Source organism: Mesoplodon mirus (genome assembly GCF_964341445.2).
Source record: "Mesoplodon mirus genome assembly, chromosome: 3".
NCBI lineage: Eukaryota > Metazoa > Chordata > Mammalia > Artiodactyla > Ziphiidae > Mesoplodon > Mesoplodon mirus.
Genome location: NC_138978.1, coordinates 64,786,525 through 64,806,932, shown reverse-complemented (window position 1 = coordinate 64,806,932; position 20,408 = coordinate 64,786,525). Strand labels below are relative to the sequence as shown.

Below are 20,408 nucleotides of genomic sequence, written 5' to 3'. Positions count from 1 at the left end.
ATGTGAATGTTGGGATGCTTGATGTTGTCCCAAAGGTCTCTTGAACTATATTCATTTTTTAAAATTCTTTTTTTCTTTTTTATGTTCAGCTTGAGTGATCTCTACTCCTCTGTCTTCCAGTCCACTGATCCTTTCCTCTGTATCAACTACTCTACTCTTGATGCTTTCTAGTGTATTTTTTATTTCAGTTATTGTATTCTTCACCTCTGTTTGGTTCTTCTCTGTATTTTCTAACTCTTCATTAAAATTCTCACTATGTTCATCCATTCTTCTGAGTTTGTTGAGCATCTTTATGATCATTATCTTGAACTCTTTACTGGGTACCTTGCTTATGTCCATTTCTTTCAGTTTTTTTTTTTTGAAGTTTTGTCTTGTTCCTTTGTTTGTAATATATTCTTCTGTCTTCTCATTTTGCCTAACCCTCTGTGTCTTCCTACTCCATCATCTTACCCACACCTCTGTTTTATTCTAAATATTTGCTTCTTCTGTTGATTTTATAGCCCAACTCTCCAGCCTCTTCCAAGTTACTGCTGTAGCTATGAACATTCTAGTTAAAATTATGAGTAATAAGATGTGCTTACTTCTATTAATACCTAAATTGAAGCTGTCATCTTGGCTAATTATAATAACAGAAAGGAAAAAAAGAGACCAGAGTCTTGAAAAAGGATAAATATTAGTGAATTTGTTCATTAAGTGAAACTAAAATCTGTTACCCACAAATGGATAGGATACACTCTACTATTATTATTCATTCATTTGTTAATTCAAAACTATTTATTTATTTTTTAAAGATTTATTTATTATTTATTTATTTAGTTTTAGCTGTGTCGGGTCTTAGTTGCGGCATGCAGGATCTTTGTTGAGGCATGCAGGATCTCTCATTGTGGTATGCAGGGTCTTTGTTGTGGTGCACGGGTTTCTCTCTTGTTGTGGCGTGTGGGTTTTCTCTTCCCTAGCTGTGGCACACAGGCTCCAGGGCATGTGGGCTCTCTAGTTGTGGTGTGCGGGTTCCAGAGTTCATGGGCTCTGTAGTTTGTGTCACACAGGCTCTAGCTGAGGTATGCAAGCCCAGTAGTTGTGGCATGTAGGCTTAGTTGCCCTGCATCATGTGGGATCTTAGTTCCCTGCCCAGGGATCGAACCTGCATCCCCTGCATTGCAAGGCAGATTCTTTACTGCTGGACCACCAGGGAAGCCCCTCAAAACTATTTATAAATCTACAGAGTAATATATTCTGGGCTAGGCCTGTCCTGAGATATACCTAAAACGATAGAAGTTAGCCCTACTCTTGTAACAATTTTCATCTACTAGAAGAGGCTGGCAGTTAAGCAACAATATAAAGTGTGTAGGAGTGAAAAAAGTAGTCAAGAATTTTGGGAGTACATATTGTGAATTATCTGCTAGGCTTTTGGCAGGGGAAACAGCAGATAAATTGATTTTTCAAATATACACAAAAAATAAGTTGGAATTAGTCAAGAAAAGAAGAGGAGAGTGAGAGTTATAGGACCTAGGGATCCACATTTATAAAAGTCTAGAAGAAAGAAGAACTGGCACTTTTAAAGAACTCAAAGAAGTTCAAAGGAATTGGAATATAGATGTGGGAGTAACAAATGGTGAGAATTTAAGCTAGAAAGCTCTACAGGGGCCAAATGATAATGAGCCTTCAATGCCCATTTTAAAGGGTTTAGACTTTATACTCAGGGCAATTAAAAGCCATTGAAAAAACTTTTCAAAGTGGAATAACACAGTGATATTTTCATTTCAGCAACATCTTGTAAACAGCACGGAGGGACCCAGAATGGAAGCTAACGAATCATGTAATAGACTACTGTGGTAGTTTATATAAGAGATGATGATGGTCTGAACTTAGGGTCAATGGGAGTGAAAATGAAAGAAGTGATAGATTTTAAAAGTATTAAGAAGTTAATTGGAGAATTTGTGATTCATTGGATGTGAGGAATATGACTAATGAGGTGGAATGAGAGAGCAAAAGCTAGACAGAGAGGAGCATACAGAGATAAATAAATCAAGATGAACCAAGGATAACTCTTCAGTTTCTGTTTCAGGGGACTGGGTTTACTGAGACAGAGAAGATTAGTAGAGGAGCAGCTTTGAAGAAGATAATGATTTCAGTTTGAACCTGCTGAATTTGATGTGAGACATCTAGGAAGATCTGGGCTTTAGGCAGCTAAATCAATCAGTCTGGAGCTCAGAGAAGAGGTACAGCCTAGAGCACATAGATGGGTTTTGAAGTTATTGGGCTAGAAGAAATCACCCAATGAGTTTATGCGTAGAAGCTCCCTCCCATTATATGATATAGGACTGAAAAATGCTAACACTTTCAGGACGGATGGAGAAATAGGAGCCATAAAGGAGACTGCAAAGGGGCACTCAGAGAGGTACCAGGAAAATTAGTAAGAAAATCAGAACAAATGGTAATCTGAATATTTGAGAATATTTGGGTAATGGCAACCTGAACTTATTTGGCAACTTGAATCTTAGGGAAGAGAATGTTTCAAGAAAGGCTGGTAAGTGTCTGGTGGATTTCAAAAAGCCCTTCTTGAGGATTTATGGGCACTGAGGTCAGGCTATAGTAGGTTTAGAAATAAACTTGAAGATAAAGAGGATAGACAACTCTTTGGAGAAGTTCAGCTGTAACTTCTGGGGCAGTATGTGTAGGGAGGTAAGAATTCCACAAGACGTTTTATTTTCTCAAGGTAAGATAAATTTAGATATGTTAAAATGATAATGGGAAAAGCCAAAAGTTAAAGATAAAAGAGGAAGGAGATAATTGAGAAAATAAGGCTTCTAACATTCATGAAGGATAGGATCCAGGGCACAGACAGAAGTTGGTCTTAGCTAGGAGACAGGACACGTCTTCTGTTTGAACAAGAGGAAAGGAGGAATGGAGAGCTACAGATGCTGAATTTGGTCCTAAGAAGGTGAAAAGACCCTAAACAGCTTTTTTTTTTTCTTCTGTGGTGTGAATTAGGACAGTAGAAAATGTGTAAAATAGCCACTGTGGTGAATGAAAGCCCGCGTGCGTGCGCGCGCGCGCGCGTGATAGAGAGAGAGAGAGAGAGAGAGAGAGAGAGAGAGAGAGAGAGAGATGAGCTACCTAGGGAATGAGATAAGGAGGCTGGGGATCATGGATTCAAAAAGAGATCCCAGTGTGCCCATATTTACCCAGTGCCCATCCCAAGCACATCATGTGTCCATTTGGATCCCCCTATGAGGTAAAGTTCTCCCACAACACAGATCTAAAAATGAGTGTCATTTTGACACAAAACAAAGTTAAATAAGAAGTTATATCAGGTTAGAATCACAGTATTAGCCTGTGTTGTATACTTACTGTGGCACAGGAGGGGATGATTTTGCATATCATGGCTGTACTGTCTATGAAGCTCAGATGCCAGTACTTTACCACTAAACATCACATTCCCTTTAATAAACCAAACTGAATTTTCTATTAAGTTAAATGTTTTGACCCATTGTAAGAGTGTCAGACTGTTTACCTATTAGTTGTTAAATTAGTCACACATTGACTACCTAAGAATTCAACTTAAAATGACCACGTGATGGTTCTAGGATGGATTGTGATGCTAAAATTTTACCAATAAATTATATAGTAGGTTATTTTTTATACCTAAGCTTTCAAGTACTCTAATATTAATGCTTCTTTTCGAAGTGTGAAAATAACACATTTGTTGTGGAGAATTTGGAAAACAAAGAAAAATATAGATAAGAAAATAGAAATCACCCTAATTTCCTAGTCAGAGGTAACCGCTTCTAGTATTTTTCTATATATACACACAGAATTGTTTTTTTAATTGGATTATATTATGTAATAAACATTTGTTTTCACTTTTAACATCCTGAACTTTTCTTCATTATTAAATATTCTTCAAAAACATGATTTTAAATGTTAACATTGGAAAACATACTATATATTATGCACATTGAGAGATGTTCCATAATTTGAACATTGTCCTGTTGTTGGCCATTTAAGTTTTTAATTTTCTTTTCTATTGAGGAGAATATCCCTGCACACAAAACTTAGCCCACATCTCTGATTCCTTCCTTAACCATTTAGCTGCTGTTAATTGTCACTAATACTGTGGTTCTCTCTGAGTGTAAGATAGTAGGATAGAGTATTTTTGGTTTAAATGAAACTATATTTTGGAAGAAAAAAAATTATCCTAATTCTAAACATTTTAAACATTAATGTTCCTTAAACCTTGACAAAGACATGTTGTCTAGACTCTCTCTTGACACCTGAGATACAAAAGTTTGAAATATAATAAAGATACGTCTTCTGAAATGAGTATTACAAAGCTAATCTATCATCCATAATCCAAGAAATGAATGTTTTTATAGAGTAGATTTTGCCTTCCCCCTTTCAGCCAGAATTTGAATACTTGTTACTGACATTTTTTTACTATTCTAATAGAAAAATAAATATTTTTCTAGACATATGTATTGAGCTATACTGAGCCACACAGATTTTACAATTCATACTAATTGAGAGAATAAAGTAATTCCTAGGTACCAAATAATGTGGTGGCAGGCTGCAGTCTTCTTTACAATTTTGAGTTCCTTTGTGCAGTGACTGGATAATAATTCTGCATTACCAAATATTTTTAAAGTGCAAATTTGAAGGTTTTTTTGAAATAACTCTACTAGGTAGAAATTTAAGGAAAGCAGACTTATAGATCATACATTCATTTCCTTGCACTATTCCCCTAAGTGTCCCCTATTCTTTCTTTGAACCTCAAAGCATTCTGTTCTAGAAACCTATACAGTAGTGCAGTAGCCTGGGACTTGGGGAGAGGTATGCTGTGTAGATTGAAGGTGTTAATTATCCTTACCTCATTTTAATTTTCGCAACTGCACTACTAGATGGAGAAGATGCTTAGTAAGCATGTATTAATCATGTTTTAGAGAAGAAGAGAAATCAAGATTCAAAGTTAGGTAACTTGTCCCCAAACTAGAAGCAGAGCTGAGTCAGATTTATGGCAGGTCTTTAACTCTTGATCAGTGTGTTTCCCTAAGCCTGAACTTCTAAAATATCTCCTCCTAAAGTTTCATGAATTCTTGTCCCTTGTCTTCTTACACTGTCCACTTTCTAACTTTGTAGTTTTCCTCTCTCTTCCATTTCCCAAAAAACACATTTGGGGTTTTCCTGCAGAAAAGTTTTGTCTTTTGTTCCACATCTTTTACTTTTCAGTTTATTTTCTTTTTCAAATTAAATCCTTATTCATTTTCCAGTTTTGCCCCAGAATTCATCAGAAAAAATTTAGCCATAGAAGTATATGTAAGAGACCATCCAGTCCAACCCCATGGTTTACTAGTAAATTTAATAAAGTACAGAGAGTAAATGACTTGCCTAAAGTCATAATTGGTGACAGAGCCAGGGTAGGATTTGCTTCTTCTGATTCTTAGTCCATTGTTGTTTTGAAACATTTGATAAAATTGCATAATAGTAAAGATGAAGTAATGCAACTTCTAGTAACTTTTCTTAATGTGTATGAACTGTTTATTTCCAACTTTTCCAGATTAGATAAAGAGGAGAAGCTTCTGAAACAGTCTAGAATGCTGAGATGATTTGGCAATCTGAGAACAGAGTTGTAACCAGATTGAAAAGACTACAATTATTTCTTAAATCTACAGTGAAACTTCTTCTTATGAAAGTCCTTCAAATTATGTGATTAAGTGGTTCAAAGCTCCCAGACTGGTTTCAATGTATTATAATGTAGCACATTTATCAAACTATACAGGGAGTTTCCAGTGGAGCAGGTTATTCTCCCATAGCCTGACAACCGGAGATTACGGAAAACAAAACATCATAAATAAAAATTGGCTGTGAGGAAAGTTCTCTTACATATTATATTAGGAATAATCTGGAAATGCATAAAAACCATGTAATGGAGCCTAAGAGAAAATAAAAATTTTACTCCCTCCCCACAAATTAATTTTTCTGGGTTTTCTCATTATCATTTTCAATAGATATATGTGGCCTATAACCCAAGGCATTTTTGAACCAAGAAATAAAGTACTGAAGGTTTTTAAATGTGTACTTTTAAATCCTACTGCAGTAAAATAAAATCCAAATGCAGAATATTAAGAACAATCTTCCGGGGATTCCCTGGCGGTTCAGTGTTTAGGACTCCATGCTTTCACTTCCAGGGCCCGGGTTCAGTCCCTCGTCGGGGAACTAAGATCCCACAAGCTGTGCAGTGTGACCAAAAAAAAAAAAAAAAGTCTCCCTGGTTAGTGTTTTGTACATTTAAAAGATCATTATCACTGGGGAAGGGACAAATCGGACAAATCTTCCTTTAGGATGGAGAAAAGTAGTTGCCCTTGACACTAGGCAGGGATGGAGAATTCAGGGGTTACTGATGTAGTTGTGTTCCTTGCTATCACGGTACAAAAAGAACTCTCTCTTCCTGCTGATAACCGGAGGAGAGGCAAGAGGCCTGAGAGAGTCACATGGAGCCTGGAGAAGGTGCTGACAGAAGAGGGGAAGCTCTGTTTAACCACAGCTGGTCTCACGGCTCCCTTGATCAGATTGTTATATGAGGCTGTTTAGAAGGAGCAATTGTGCAGCGTGTTTGCTGAAAAAATAGCTTCAGTGGTGGCCAAGCATCCTGGTTTTTGTTTGTCCTTTCTCCCTTGTAGAATGGGACTAATGGGAATAATCTACCAGAAGTCTATATATTGATGCCAAAGTTTTGCTCCCAAAGTCTGATCGTCTAAAATATATTTGAAAAAATTCTCATCACTGTTCAACTCCTTAAATAGAAGGACGTCTAATATAGGACACCTAATATCAAGGTGTCCACAGAGCTCTATTCCCTGCTGGAAGCTCTACAGGAGAAGCGGAGACTCCTTTCCTTGCTTTTTTCATGGATGTTAACTTGCATTTATGTTTAAAATTAAACAAGGAATTAAGAGTTCTACTTCCATCCCTGCTGCCGTTTGGAAATGGCAATATCATGCTCACTGCCTCTAATTCCAATTGTCTTCATACTACACATCTCATGAGTTCTGGGAAAGCTCGAATGTCTCTTCCCATGAGCCAGCTATTGCTTACAGAGCTTGGTTTCATAATTTCATAATCACTGCATTGTCAATAGGAAATTACAGTGAACTAGCCAATGTAAGGCATATGAAACCTGTATTAGCCTAATAAAAATAATTTTAAATTATTAGCCTCACATAAAAATTAATTTTTAAATAATCAAGGACTGTGTAAAATAACTAAAATCCCATTTTAATAAGTAATTTTGTGAATTTTCCTGATTATAAAAAGTTGGAGAAATCCAATACTTTATTTTGTAAAAGAAAATGAAAATGTAACTTAAGTGAGTTTTTAAATCATTCTAGATGAGGCTCAGAGCACTTCCTGAAAGATGGTAAGTGGTCAAATATATTTAATTATTGGATGAGGTAAGGGACTGAAAATTTAGCACCAATATCTTATAAAAAGAAGATGAAAGAATTAATAAGCATGTGTTTTTCTTAAAGGCAACTAAACTGAAAATATAGTTTTATACCTTTTGGTCAAAGACTGAGCTCTAACTGATGTAACTTGAATAACAGGAATACATTTTTACATGTTGCAAATATAGAAATTGAGATAATTTAGATAAGAGTTAGGATGAAGTTTACTTTTACATTATTTATGTTAAAAAAAAGTTTCCTAAGAAAGTGCACAAAGTAAGGAAAATTGCTAGGATGTTTTATCTGTGAGAGAGAATAAGTCGTTTTCAAGCTCATACCTCCCCATCCCCTTTCAGCATTTGTTGAGAACTCACTCTGTGGGTGTATTAGTTTTCTACTGTAGCTCTTTAACAAATTACAAACTTGGTGGCTTAAAACAATACAAATTTATCTTACAGTTCTGTAGGTTGGAAGCCTGACATGGGTCTCACTGGGCTAATATCAAGGTATGCACAGGGCTGCATTACTTTCTGGAAGCTCTGAAGAAGAATCAGACTTGTTTCCTTGCTTTTTTTTTTCTTTTTCTTTCAATTTCTAGAGGTCGTCTATAATTCCTTAACTCGTGGCTCCCTTCCTTCATCTTCAAAACCAGCAACACTGCATCTCTCTGACCGTTCTTCTGTGGACCCATCTCCCTCTGACCACAGCTGGAAAGGTTCTCAAATTTTAAGATCCCGTGTGATTACATTGAGCCTACCCAGATAATTCAGAATAATCGCCCCATCTCGAGGCCCTTAACATTCATCACATGTGGGAGGTAGTGTTCAGTTCACAGGGCTCTGAGCCAGCATCAGAAGATACTACTGTAGATATATTTATTTTAAATAATTTTGGTGTGTTTAGTGTATTCATATTTATTAATGAAGGGAATAATCAACTCCCTTTAAACAAAAGACTTTCCTAAATTGCTTGAAATGTTTTTATGTACATAAAAATTTTTAAATAATTTAATAATTGTTTAATAATAATAATTCCATTGCCTTCTGCAAGTCTACATATTTTACATAATTTAATTGTAATAACAATATAATTTTATATACATGATAGTATCTTACATTCTGTTCTTTTCACTTACTTCATATATATATTATTAGGCAAACAGGCTGTATTTGATTAAACTTTACTCCTGATACTAGAGATTTATTTGTTTGCAGTTTCTTACTAGATTAGATAATTCTTCACTTAGAATTCACTTATTTGTCCAGCTTTTTCCTTTTATTGAATAAATCCCTCGGAAAAAATTTCTTTGAAAGAAATTACAGAGTCAGAATGTATGCCTACCCATTTTTCTCTTCTTATTTGTTTATAGAGCCATAATTTTGTTCAGGTATTAGGTGTTAAATTGGTCAAGGACCAGGGTGTAAGCCCCAGAGAATGTATTTGTCTCATAAGCCAAATCTGGAAATTTCCATCGCCTTTGCCAGTGATTGGTTTAAGAATTACCTGTGACTCAATTCTGTCCAGTAAGACCGAGCTGACGTTTTTATAGCTGGTGAGGATTTGATCAGAGGCGAGATTTAGAATGCCGAGAATCTGTGTAGTGCTGACATCTATTTGCACCATCGGGGTGTCTGTTATCACTATAATTCAGGTGAGAGGATGAGACTGGAACAAGAGCAAATGGCAGTGCAGAGGACAAGGCAAAAGAAGGATTCGAAGGTGACTCTGACGTGTTGAGCCAGGGTGACTGTGTAAGAAAGAAAGTGCCATTGTTGGGATAGTAGGTATGTGGGTGTTTGGGATGCCCAGGGATGTTGGGACCCCTTCATTCTGGGGTGTGTGACCTGAGGACAGAACATCCAAATAAATGTGAGCCTTAAGAGAGAGACATTTGGGGTTCAATAGAAATGTACCGTGAGCAACAAATACAAGCCACATATATAATTTTAAATTTTCTAGTAATGTCGTTTTTTAAAAAGTAACAAGAAACAAGTGAGGCTAATTTTAATAGTGTACTTTATTTAACACACTATATCAAAGATAGTTTCATTTCATTAGTCATTACATATCCCAGAATCTCAATTTTCTCCAGCCATGTTTCAAGTGCTTAATAGTCATGTACGTCTAGAAAGACCAGTTTAGGAGCTGGTAATAAAGTCAGCACCTTTCTTTGTTTGCAGGTGTGAACCCATGTTTTGGTTTTTCCTGCTTTTTTTTTGCTGTTACGAACAATGCTGTAATGAACAGTCATACACACAACTTCTGGTGCAGCAGTTGGGGCAGTGTACTCTTGGGAGTGGGCCTTGTGCACAGCAGCAGTGGAGACGGGCCTCGTTGTCTTCCCAGGTGGCTGCTGCAGCTCACGCTCCTGCTAGTAAAGTGCAAAAGCACTCACATGGCTCCACATCCTCACTGACATTTGCAAAAGTCACGTTTCATTTTTGTCGAGCTAGTGGGTGTAAAATGGTTTCTTACTCTGTCATAATATTCATTTCTCTGATGATTAATGAGCTTGAATACCTTTCCAGATCCATTTGAACCTTCATCTTTTTCTCTTCTGCGGAAATCACAAATATTTATTCATTCAAATATAAGTATATTTACATTATGTATGTTATAGATGTCATATTATATTTGTATATGGGTCGTATATTCATTTACAAATGGTTATTGAACACCCTCTGCTAAATACTGGTCTAGGTACTGGGAATGAACTAGTGAGGAAAAAATGATATAGTCCCAAATTCTGCCTTCATGGAGTTTACATTCTAGTGTGTGTGCAGTGACCAGGGAGAGACCAAAAAAAGGTAAAATGTTGTCTGACGTATGTCAGTGAACCTGGGTTTAAGTCTGGCTCAGCCATTTTACGGCATTAAACCTTGGTTTCTGCAAATGTAAAAAGGAGATGTCAATAATATTTATCTTCTATTGTTTATTAAATGCATATAAAGAACTTGACACAGTGTCAGGCAAATTGTAAGGATTCGGCAAATGCTAATGACAATAAGAAGAAGAAGAAGAAGAAGGAGGAGAAGAAGAAGAGGAAGAAGAAGAAGAAAAAGAAAATATAACTACTATTTTCCCCTTTCTTGCTTCTATTTTTTCTTCTAGGTTTTTTTTTTTCTTTTTTTCCAGTTACAACTACTGAAGTTTCAGATTACATATGTTTTGGTTTTTTTGAAGCATTGGCTCTCATGTAGGTGTCAACCTCCTGGTATTTTCTGCAGCAAGACAGATGACTTTGGCTAATTTTGAGATGTGTTGTTTTCTAACTTCTTAAATCCCAAGAACCAAGAGCCTGAGTACATGTACTTTAAAAAAATCTGCATCACGTTGGATAGGCAAAAATGTGGGAAAATCCAGAGGAATATCTTATATAATTCAGGGCTGTGTTCTGTGAGTATAAATCTTGCTTGAATTAATCATTTCAATCCAATAACCAATTTATTGTTAATTTATGTGCAACATACCATGTAGGGGAGTTGCATATGACTTTATTAATCTTTGGAATAATAATTTGTCCCTTTTTCTTAGATAATGATGTTGAAAATGATCTTCAGTCGTACATCAGTTGAGCACTGCAAGATGTACACAGAAAAGCAGAAAGAGTGCAGCCTCTTCTTAATAGCTGTTCGCCTGGCTTCACTGAACCAGATCTTGGATCCCTGGGTTTATCTGCTGCTAAGAAAGATCCTTCTTCAAAAGTTTTGCCAGGTAGCAAATGCTGTCTCCAGCTGCTGTAATAATGGAAAGAAAGTACAGACTATCTCACTATCCAATGAAATAACACAGACAGAGGCATGAAAGGACTCTTAATCAACTTGCATGTTTACAGCTTTTGACAACAAATAACCCTAAACCTTATGGTGAATTTAGGCATATCTGGCATGCCACTGTTTATGCATTGAAGTAGAATTTTTGATATCAGGCTAAATGGTCTCAGAAGCATAGATAATCTCCTATGTGCCAGAAGTATTCAAACACAAAAAAAGGAAAATAGATTAATAATAGTCTAGTGTTTGGGTGACTCTGTCATTTGTAGCTGAATATGTGATTATTTATTAGGTGAAGACTTTTTTTCTATATAAATGATCTTGGTCTGTGATGGGGGCGGGATGGGAATAGTTAATATTCTAGTATTCTGAATACATGGGGAATTTAACGCACAGATCGTTGAAGACAAGGTTTGTTTTTGCTCAAAGACCTTGGCCTTCTGCTTTCTCTTTTACTCTCTCTCTTTCTCTTTCTCTCTGTGTCACTCTTATTCCTCTTATACTTTTTTAAAAAGTTGAGTTAGGATAAAAAAAAAATCTGTAATGTATCCACAGTGTTCCTTAGTACTGATGTTATTTAAATATTGCTCAATATGTAAATTAGCTGCTAACCTTACAAAGTTTAAGTTTTGGTTGGGTTGGTAATTAGGTTTATTCATTATCTGAATCAGAGTCAATTCCATTTATTTCAAAAATGGTAGAGTTTGTGACCATCCAAATTGCTAAATGTTCTTCCTTTTGATTACATTTTTAATTCCTACAAGCCTGCAGAAGATTCGTAAAACTGTGCTTGGGAGTCAGTGAAGTGATTTTTCAAAATGCTATTTAAGGACTGATTTGAGCACTAAATATAGGTACTCTGGCTAATTATCTTCCCTGATTTTCCACCAAAAGTATTCTCTTCAGTATTTTGGGTATTTAAATACTAACTCTGATTCTAAGACCAATAAATATTTTGAAGCTTCTATAAAGACTTTCCATAGTTTGACCTATTTATAGGATTAGTAAATTAATAATATTGATCCCTCACAGCACTTTCTCTGCTCTCTTCTCAAAGTAGCTCTATCTAAATATTTATTCTTAAAATGTTTCTCTCAGGGTCTACATGTGTACAAACCTTGATAACTAAGCTTGATATCTTTTTGGCACAAGTAGGTCACTACATTAAGTTTTGAGAATTACACTTAAAAAGAAGATTTCCCCAACAAACACAACAATCTTTCAAATCAGACCTACATAAAATGGTCTTCATACTCTTTAGAGCATTCATTTTGCAAACTTACTAACATTTTCTCATGAAGATTTTAATTTGATTTTTCCTTTACTGCTTTCCTAGTTTTAAGAAACTTGAGATTTATTTATACTCCTTTATAGTAACTACATTTGTGTTTGTGTTCAGTAATCATTTGGGGAAGAATTAATTTTAAGAGGTACAAAATATCTATTAGATTAACATGTACACCACTCTAAGTCAATCAGGAGGAATCAATTTAAATGACCATGTCAAATTGAGTGAGAAGGCAAGATCTGCTGGGAGCAGAAATAGAGACACAGATGTAGAGAACAAACATATGGACACCAAGGGGAGAAAGTGGCGGGGATGGGGGGGGTGGTGGGATGAACTGGGAGATTGGGATTGACATATATACACTAATATGTATAAAATAGATAACAAATAAGAACCTGCTGTATAAAAAATAAATGAATAAATATAATTCAAAAATTCAAATAAAAGAAAAAAATCTGCTAGGAGCACTTTTGTAACTCATGATCATTCCACTAGTCTAGGTTTTGGAAAAAATGATGATAAATAACCTATACTAAAACCCCATTATAAAATCTCTCTATGCCATAGAATTGGATTATCCTACAGGTCACCTCATGGTGGATGAAACAAAACTACATACTGTTTTTTTCAGGAAAAAAAGTGTACTTAAATGATCTTATAGTGAATAGGTTTTACCTCTTGAGTGGTCCTCAGACCCTAGGTTTAGATATACACATAGTGTAGACCCAAGTGGTATGAGCTTGATTGGGTTATTTCTTCCAACACCTACTACAGCACTTGGAATATAGAAAGTGTTCAATGACTGTTTGTTCAGTGAATGAATGAATCATTATCTGCCAAAACCAAGTGCACATTGGTGGGGCCTCACAATATGGTTGAAGCGCTTCATGCCATTACAGACCATCAAGCTGATAAAGTGAATGATCTCTGCTTGTTTAATTACAGAAACACAAATTTATCTTCAGATGTGCAGTGTCATATTGCTGCATAACAAAATGCGTTATTTGTATTAATAATTTAAGAGACTGCTACTCCCAAGTGGTAATTGAGATTATTGTCAAAGAAATATCACTTTTCATCAAACCACAGAAATGCATAAAGACAAAACAGCCTAAAACTCATGCTTAACTACAAAACAAATTCCTGCCCAGGGATACATGGTAGTTGTGGACGATGGCATTTTTTGAACAAGCTTGAAAAGGAATCTAAAAAAAAAAAAAAAATGGTTCTGAAGAACCTAGGGTCAGGACAGGAATAAAGATGCAGATGTAGAGAATGGACTTGAGGACACAGGGAGGGGGAAGGGAAAACTGGGACGAAGTGAGAGAGTGACATGGACATACATACACTACCAAATGTAAAATAGATAGCTAGTGGGAAGCAGCTGCATAGCACAGGGAGATCAGCTCAGTGCTTTGTGAACACCTAGAGGGGTGAGATAGGGAGGGTGGGAGGGAGACGCAAGAGGGAGGAGATATGGGGATATATGTATATGTATAGCTGATTCACTTTGTTATAAAGCAGAAACTGGCACACCATTGTAAAGCAATTGTACTCCAATAAAGATGTTAAAAAAAAAGAAGAATAAATGAATAGGTAAATAATTGAAACAAGTAATTCTGGAAGAAAGATCTGGACATAAGAGGCTATCTTTTTAGTAGAGACTTTAAAATATAATATTATTGTCAAAAAAAAAAACAGGAGATGGAAAAGGAAGAATTATGTAAGCAGCATGTGAGTTTTGTTATGTAGGCAGCCCTTTGTTAGTACATGGAAAACCTGATAAGAAATATAAGTCTTAAATGATATCAGCCTTTGGATGATAGCTGAAGTTAGATTTCAGAGATGTTGTTCAGAGGCCCTAGATGTAGTTAAGAAGTAAACATCTAAAGTCACTGCAGAGGAGTATGTCAGTTTCCACGTTTAAGTTCATTGGCCTTTAAATTCACTCGCATATACTTAGTTTATCCATGCATATATCTGAGCAGGAAAAAAATGCATGCATAAATTATGAGAATTACAAAACTTCTCAGTATTGGTTAAAAAAATAAATAGAGACCTAGGAAACTAAATAGAAAGTAGTGAGTGAATTCAATATAGAAATATATGTAATGTCAGCTGTCGTAGATTTTACGAAGCAGTTTTGATTTTCCAAACAGTGAATTTATACCACTATGTTGTGTCACAGAAGAGAATGATGACACATCAACCAATTAGAACAGTTTACTTTTCAAATAAAATAAGTATGGTGGATATCTTTAAAATATTTTAAATTGAAGAAACAAAATGTGTTATCCTAAGATTTATCAAATTTACCTAATGCTATATATGAAGTTATTTTAAGTAAGCGTAAGCATTTAATCATGCCAGATTTAAATGATTGTCAATTTTTTTTTTTTTTTTTTTTTTTTTGCGATACTCGGGCTTCTCACTGTTGTGGCCTCTCCGCGTGCAGAGCACAGGCTCCGGACGCTCAGGCTCAGCGGCCATGGCTCACGGGCCCAGCCGCTCTGCGTCATGTGGTATCTTCCCGGACCGGGGCATGAACCCATGTTCCCTGCATTGGCAGGCAGACTCTCAACCACTGCGCCACCAGGGAAGCCCCCATATAGTCTCTATTTTATAATTCCTAAAGTGATGATTCTATTAAAGGCTTATAATTTATACAAGTTGAGTTGTAAACCATTACATTATGATACCACAAGCCAAGTACATTTTGATTCTCTAGAAATGCAGTTCAATCAGACATATACCATATTTATTCATATATAAGTCACACATTTTATCTATTGAGAATGAAAATTATTTTATTTTCAGAAGTTTTACATCAATCTGTTTCAAATCATAAACAACTCAAATATCCACTGGAATGCTTATTTCTTCATTAGGAACGAGACTGTTTCCCGAGTGCCCTTGCCTCCAGCCTGTTTTTTCCATTTTCTCACAGAGAAAAAGTAACAGAAATATTTACTATGGTGAAGCTGGGATTGTTTTTAAGAGAGAGAATGGTTTCACATTTCTAATATGCTAACGTCCTAATATATGAAACGTCTGAATCTGCTTTTTAATATCTGCTTTGATGAAATAATTTTATTATGGGAGTAAAGATAAGAAGGAAAGAGATTACCATCAGATACAAATTAGCCTTTTCAGGCTTTTTGAGCATTTTAGAGATGGTAGCACTTCTAAATTTTTTAAAGCAGATCTTAACTTCTTTTTTAAATTGTTTTAGAATTAGAATATTTTGGCTTTTTAATTAAAGTGAATCAGATATCTAACCAAAAGCTAGCCAATCACCAGACTTTAATAGTTATTTGAAAATAGTTTATTTCTATGTTTTTCAGTTTCTGTAGAAATCAAAGCTCTAATGTTCAGCAGGAGAAAATGTGTATGACTTACTGATGGACTTCAACGTTCTTTCAGCTTTTGAGAGGACACTCATATGGAGCCAGCATGGAGGGTGGGACAGAGAACAAAGAGAAAGAAGTGAAGGAAAACCTGTGTATTTCTAACTTGTCAAGATTCTTCATCCTTTTAGGCCATTTCACAGAAGCAAGGAGAAGAAGAGGCCACATTTATCTTTTCATAATTAAGCATCAGTAGGACAAAGTGAGGAGAGGCCAGTGTTCTTTTCTGTAAGAGTGAACGTTAAATTCACTCAAGTCATCACTGACTGCTAAACTCTTTTTCTTCCCAACCTTCCTGCATACATATGAAATATCTTACCTTCTCCCTCTTCTTTAACCAAACAATTTTGTACAAATAGCATAAAGTTGAACATTTCTTTAAGGAAACAAATTAAAAATAGGCACTGATTATTTTGATCTGTTTACAACAAATGAATATATTATTTTCAAAATGTATCTAAGTAAGAATTGAAATCATTGGCACTTTAATCAATCATGAAAAGCTCAGTATAGAAAGTGTACATTTCTCCACCTCTCCTACTCAGCATCCCATCCCTACACACTTGGTTAAATGGGAAGGTATACTGTTGTCACCTTTATGTAGTTAGTTATCTTAAGTGTATTTAAACATATCTTCCAGTATGTTTTTAAGGGTAGTCTTCAATATGGTGGAGACAAAAAATAAAAGAGACTATGAAAAGTACATCAGAATTTTGATGGCATTCTAGTCATAGCTAGTCTGTGTACTTAACAAATGTACATTATTTATGTTGTGCTTGTCAATGGAAAATAAAGTCAAATGTTTTGAAATGTCCCTGTCTTTCTTTCCTGATGCCAACTCATGTCAGGAATGTTTTACTTATAATCACATTAAGCATTTTGCTAAAATCCTATTTGATGTGCTTTGTCAAAATAACAGCACAATGTAATGCAATAGCATCATCCTATCTGTAACATTTAAATCATTTTGTTTTATATTCCATAATAACATATAGTACAAATTATCACTGATGTGCTATAAACTTGAGAGGTGCTTTTTTTTTTTTTTTTTCCCAGTACGCGGGCCTCTCACTGTTGTGGCCTCTCCCGTTGCAGAGCACAGGCTCCGGACGCGCAGGCTCAGCGGCCATGGCTCACGGGCCCAGCCTCTCCGCGGCATGTGGGATCTTCCCAGACCGGGGCACGAACCCGTGTCCCCTGCATTGGCAGGCGGACTCTCAACCACTGCGCTACCAGGGAAGCCCGAGAGGTGCTTTTCAATATGATACCTAGTCATGTTATAATCTCAGAATTTTTGTTTTTAATACAAAAGCACATTTATAAATTATTCTAAACTTCTACTTTCTTGTGGATTTGAATATAATCTACAGGCAGCTAACATAAGAATTGCCCTTGTTCATAGCTCCTTCAGCAGACTTGTACCTGTGTATTGATGTGAGCTGATTACTGATAGAGATGTGTTGGGCTACCCCACTACCCTATTCCATGTGCTTATTCAGCTCAACTCTACTTCTTCCTCCCTCAGTGACGGGAGAAATTCTGTAGAACATAGATTGCAAAGCCAAGCTCATTATAAGTAACACACCGAGCTCACCCTCCTTCCTCCTAAGAAAAGGCATTTAGGGAGAGCTCTGCCATAAACCCCTGACCAAACCTTTTTTTTTTGGCTGCACTGGGTCTTCATTGCTGCACACGGGCTCTTTGTTGTTGTGGTACATGGACTTCTCTAGTTGTGGCACACAGGCTGCAGCACACACGGCCTCAGTAGTCTGAATAGTTGCGGCACACTGGCTTAGTTGCCCCGTGGCATGTGGTATCTTAGTTCCCCGACCAAGGATCAAACCTGCATCCCCTGCATTGGAAGGTGGATTCTTAATCACTGGACCACCAGGGAAGCCCCCGACCAGATCTTATGATCTCTACAGTCTTTGTCTTGTAGCATTTGAGGTAAACATCATGGCTATCTTCTGGTACACCAAGAATTTCCACTACAACGCTGATGAACCTACATGCCATGGAATGACATTGCCCAGTTTCATATTCTCAGAGGACAAGGAGTCAGGCATCTTTAGATATCTAGGAGGTTGTTGTGCTCACCTAAAACAGTCTCGAGTAAACCTATTTTGGAGGAAGGTACTCAGAATCCAAGCCAATCCTTCAGACTTGTTATTTTCTTCAACATATATTTGTTGTGTACGAATTATGGGCTAAGCATTCTGGTAGGCACTAAGACACAGGGCTTTAAAAAACAAACAAACAAACCCAGCTTTCAATGAATTTATAATCTAGTAGGGGAATAGCAAATCATTTGAACAGAGCTGCTATTGGGGTAAGCCTATGGTAATGAAAGCATATGGGGGAGGTGATGCTGAAATAAGAAATAGTTTCTTGTAGGAGTTGACATTTAATCTGCATTTTGGAGAAAGGAGTTGGTATTAACCAGGAAGGTGGAGGCACATTTTAGGATATTTTTTCACTCCTCTCTGCCCAAAGCAGTACAATTTCCAAGGCATTCAAACTGACTAAATTCTAGTGGTCCTGTAAAAAGTGTGGGTCTGAATCGTGCATACCTCTGTAATCTCACAGAGTGGGGAAAAGTGACTTGGCCTTAGGGCAGGATTTCTGAACCATGGAACTCTTGACACATTGGGGCAGATAATTTTTTGTTGTGGGGTGTTGTCCTGTACATTGTAAGCTGTTTAGCAGCTACCCTGGCCTCTACTCACTGGATGCCAGTAATACCGCCCTAGTTGTGACAATAAAAAATGTCCCCAGACATTGCCAAATGCAGCATGGAGGACATATTGGCCCCTAGTTGGGACCCTCTGCCTTAGGGCAAGGGCCATGGCCACTAGGAGGAAGCTATGTGTGAGGGTTTTCAGGACAAGGCCATCTGTGGAATCTTGGTCCTGACAGGCACCATTCTGGCATTTCTCAAGGAAGCAGGCATTAAAATGCCAGTTTGTGTCTGACTGCACAAAAATGTGGTACTACCACTACAGCAGTGCCCTGATCACCATGGGCCCTGATCCACTTCTGTAATCACATAAACCTATTCACAGACAAAGAGGTACAATTTCGTAGAAAGTATCATCTTTCTATTGATGCCTCCAATCCCTATTTTGTTCTTAATGAGAGGCCCTAGGGTTATATATCTCTCAAAGGGTTATCTAAAGATGGTCCATTTCTCTCAGGACCTCGAAAATCTGTTATAATTCCTCTTAATTAAGTTCACATTTCCAGGCAAGGTGCGTTAGTAAGAGAGAACTGATTTACCAAATTCTGTCTTTTATGGAATTTTTGCATGTCTGATCTGTGTTACAGAGTTGTAAGAGCTTTATTTAATCTGAGACATAATTTTTATCAAAGAGCAGTCAAACCTGGGGCAAATGTCTCTTTACAGCCTGTACTTTTCTGAGTTCATGCCAGTCTGTAGTACCTCAGGTATAGAGCTATTACCATACATTTTGCTGACAGAGTTCAAGTCATGATCTCTATAACTGACATTTAAACTCTAGTTTGCATGAAACGGGAAGTTGAAAAACTTAAACCACAAATCTGACACAAAATTAAAATGAAAACAAAGGTACTCATTAGTTTACTGTAAATTTCTGAGGCAAAGTAGGGAAGGTCTATGGATAATCAGTGCTTATGCTTAATATTATTATGCAATTTTTAAAAAGAAGTCTTTGAGTGTAACATGCAAGGTTGTTTGAATTCAATTTTGAAAAGAACATTGGAAGAAAATAATTCTGAAACCATCACAACCCACTGAGGCCTTTTAAAATTAAATTTAACTAGAAGTACCCAGTGGAACATTGGTTCTTAAACAATGTGGGGTCAGAGACCCCTCTGATAATCTGGTGAAAGTTTTGGATCCCCTTCTCACAAAAAGCACAGAGAATTTTTTTACAGTGTCAGAGATTGTGCAGTCCTCCTAGAGTCTGTCTACAGATGTCTTGGAAATTTATACACACAGGTTAAGAATTCTCACTGTGAGAGAATCTTTGTGATTCAAGGAACCTCACAAGTGTCCATGTTTGGTTTGAAAACTAAAATCGAAAACCGCAGCTAAATCATTACTAAATAATTACTTCCCTGTGAATGCCAAAATTCCTTGACATCTCATGTCAAGGAATGACATGCCCATAATAGTCAATCAGCATAATGCCCATAATAGTAAATCAACATAATGGGGGGTAGAACTATTAAAAGGAACTGCAATCATTTTTAAAAATTGCCATCATGTGGGGAAAAGAAACAACACAATCCCAAACAGAATAGGGGCAATATAGGTTACTTGCCAAAAACAGGTTGAAAAATGAAAGGATCATTTTTTGAAAAAGAATTACAAGTTATCCAATGACACATTAGCCTTACACAGAGTTTTAGTTTTGCCTTGTGTTGATCCAGCAAGAGAGATTTAAAACCAACTATTTAAAAAATCAATTAAAATAAATTACACCTCACCTGAAAAATGCAATCTCTAAAATGGTTA

The 20,408-nt window shown here is 36.4% G+C and overlaps 1 protein-coding gene across 1 annotated transcript in view; it reads left to right on the top strand.

Annotated features, from left to right (window-relative positions):
* The window catches only part of PTGER3 (prostaglandin E receptor 3), a 78,672-nt gene that overhangs the window by 25,714 nt on the left and 32,550 nt on the right, over positions 1–20,408 (top strand). Inside the window, exon 2 of the mRNA XM_082614057.1 lies at positions 10,977–11,156. Within this exon, the coding sequence (XP_082470183.1) occupies positions 10,977–11,156 (180 nt within the window). The remainder of the gene's footprint in view (positions 1–10,976; positions 11,157–20,408) is intronic.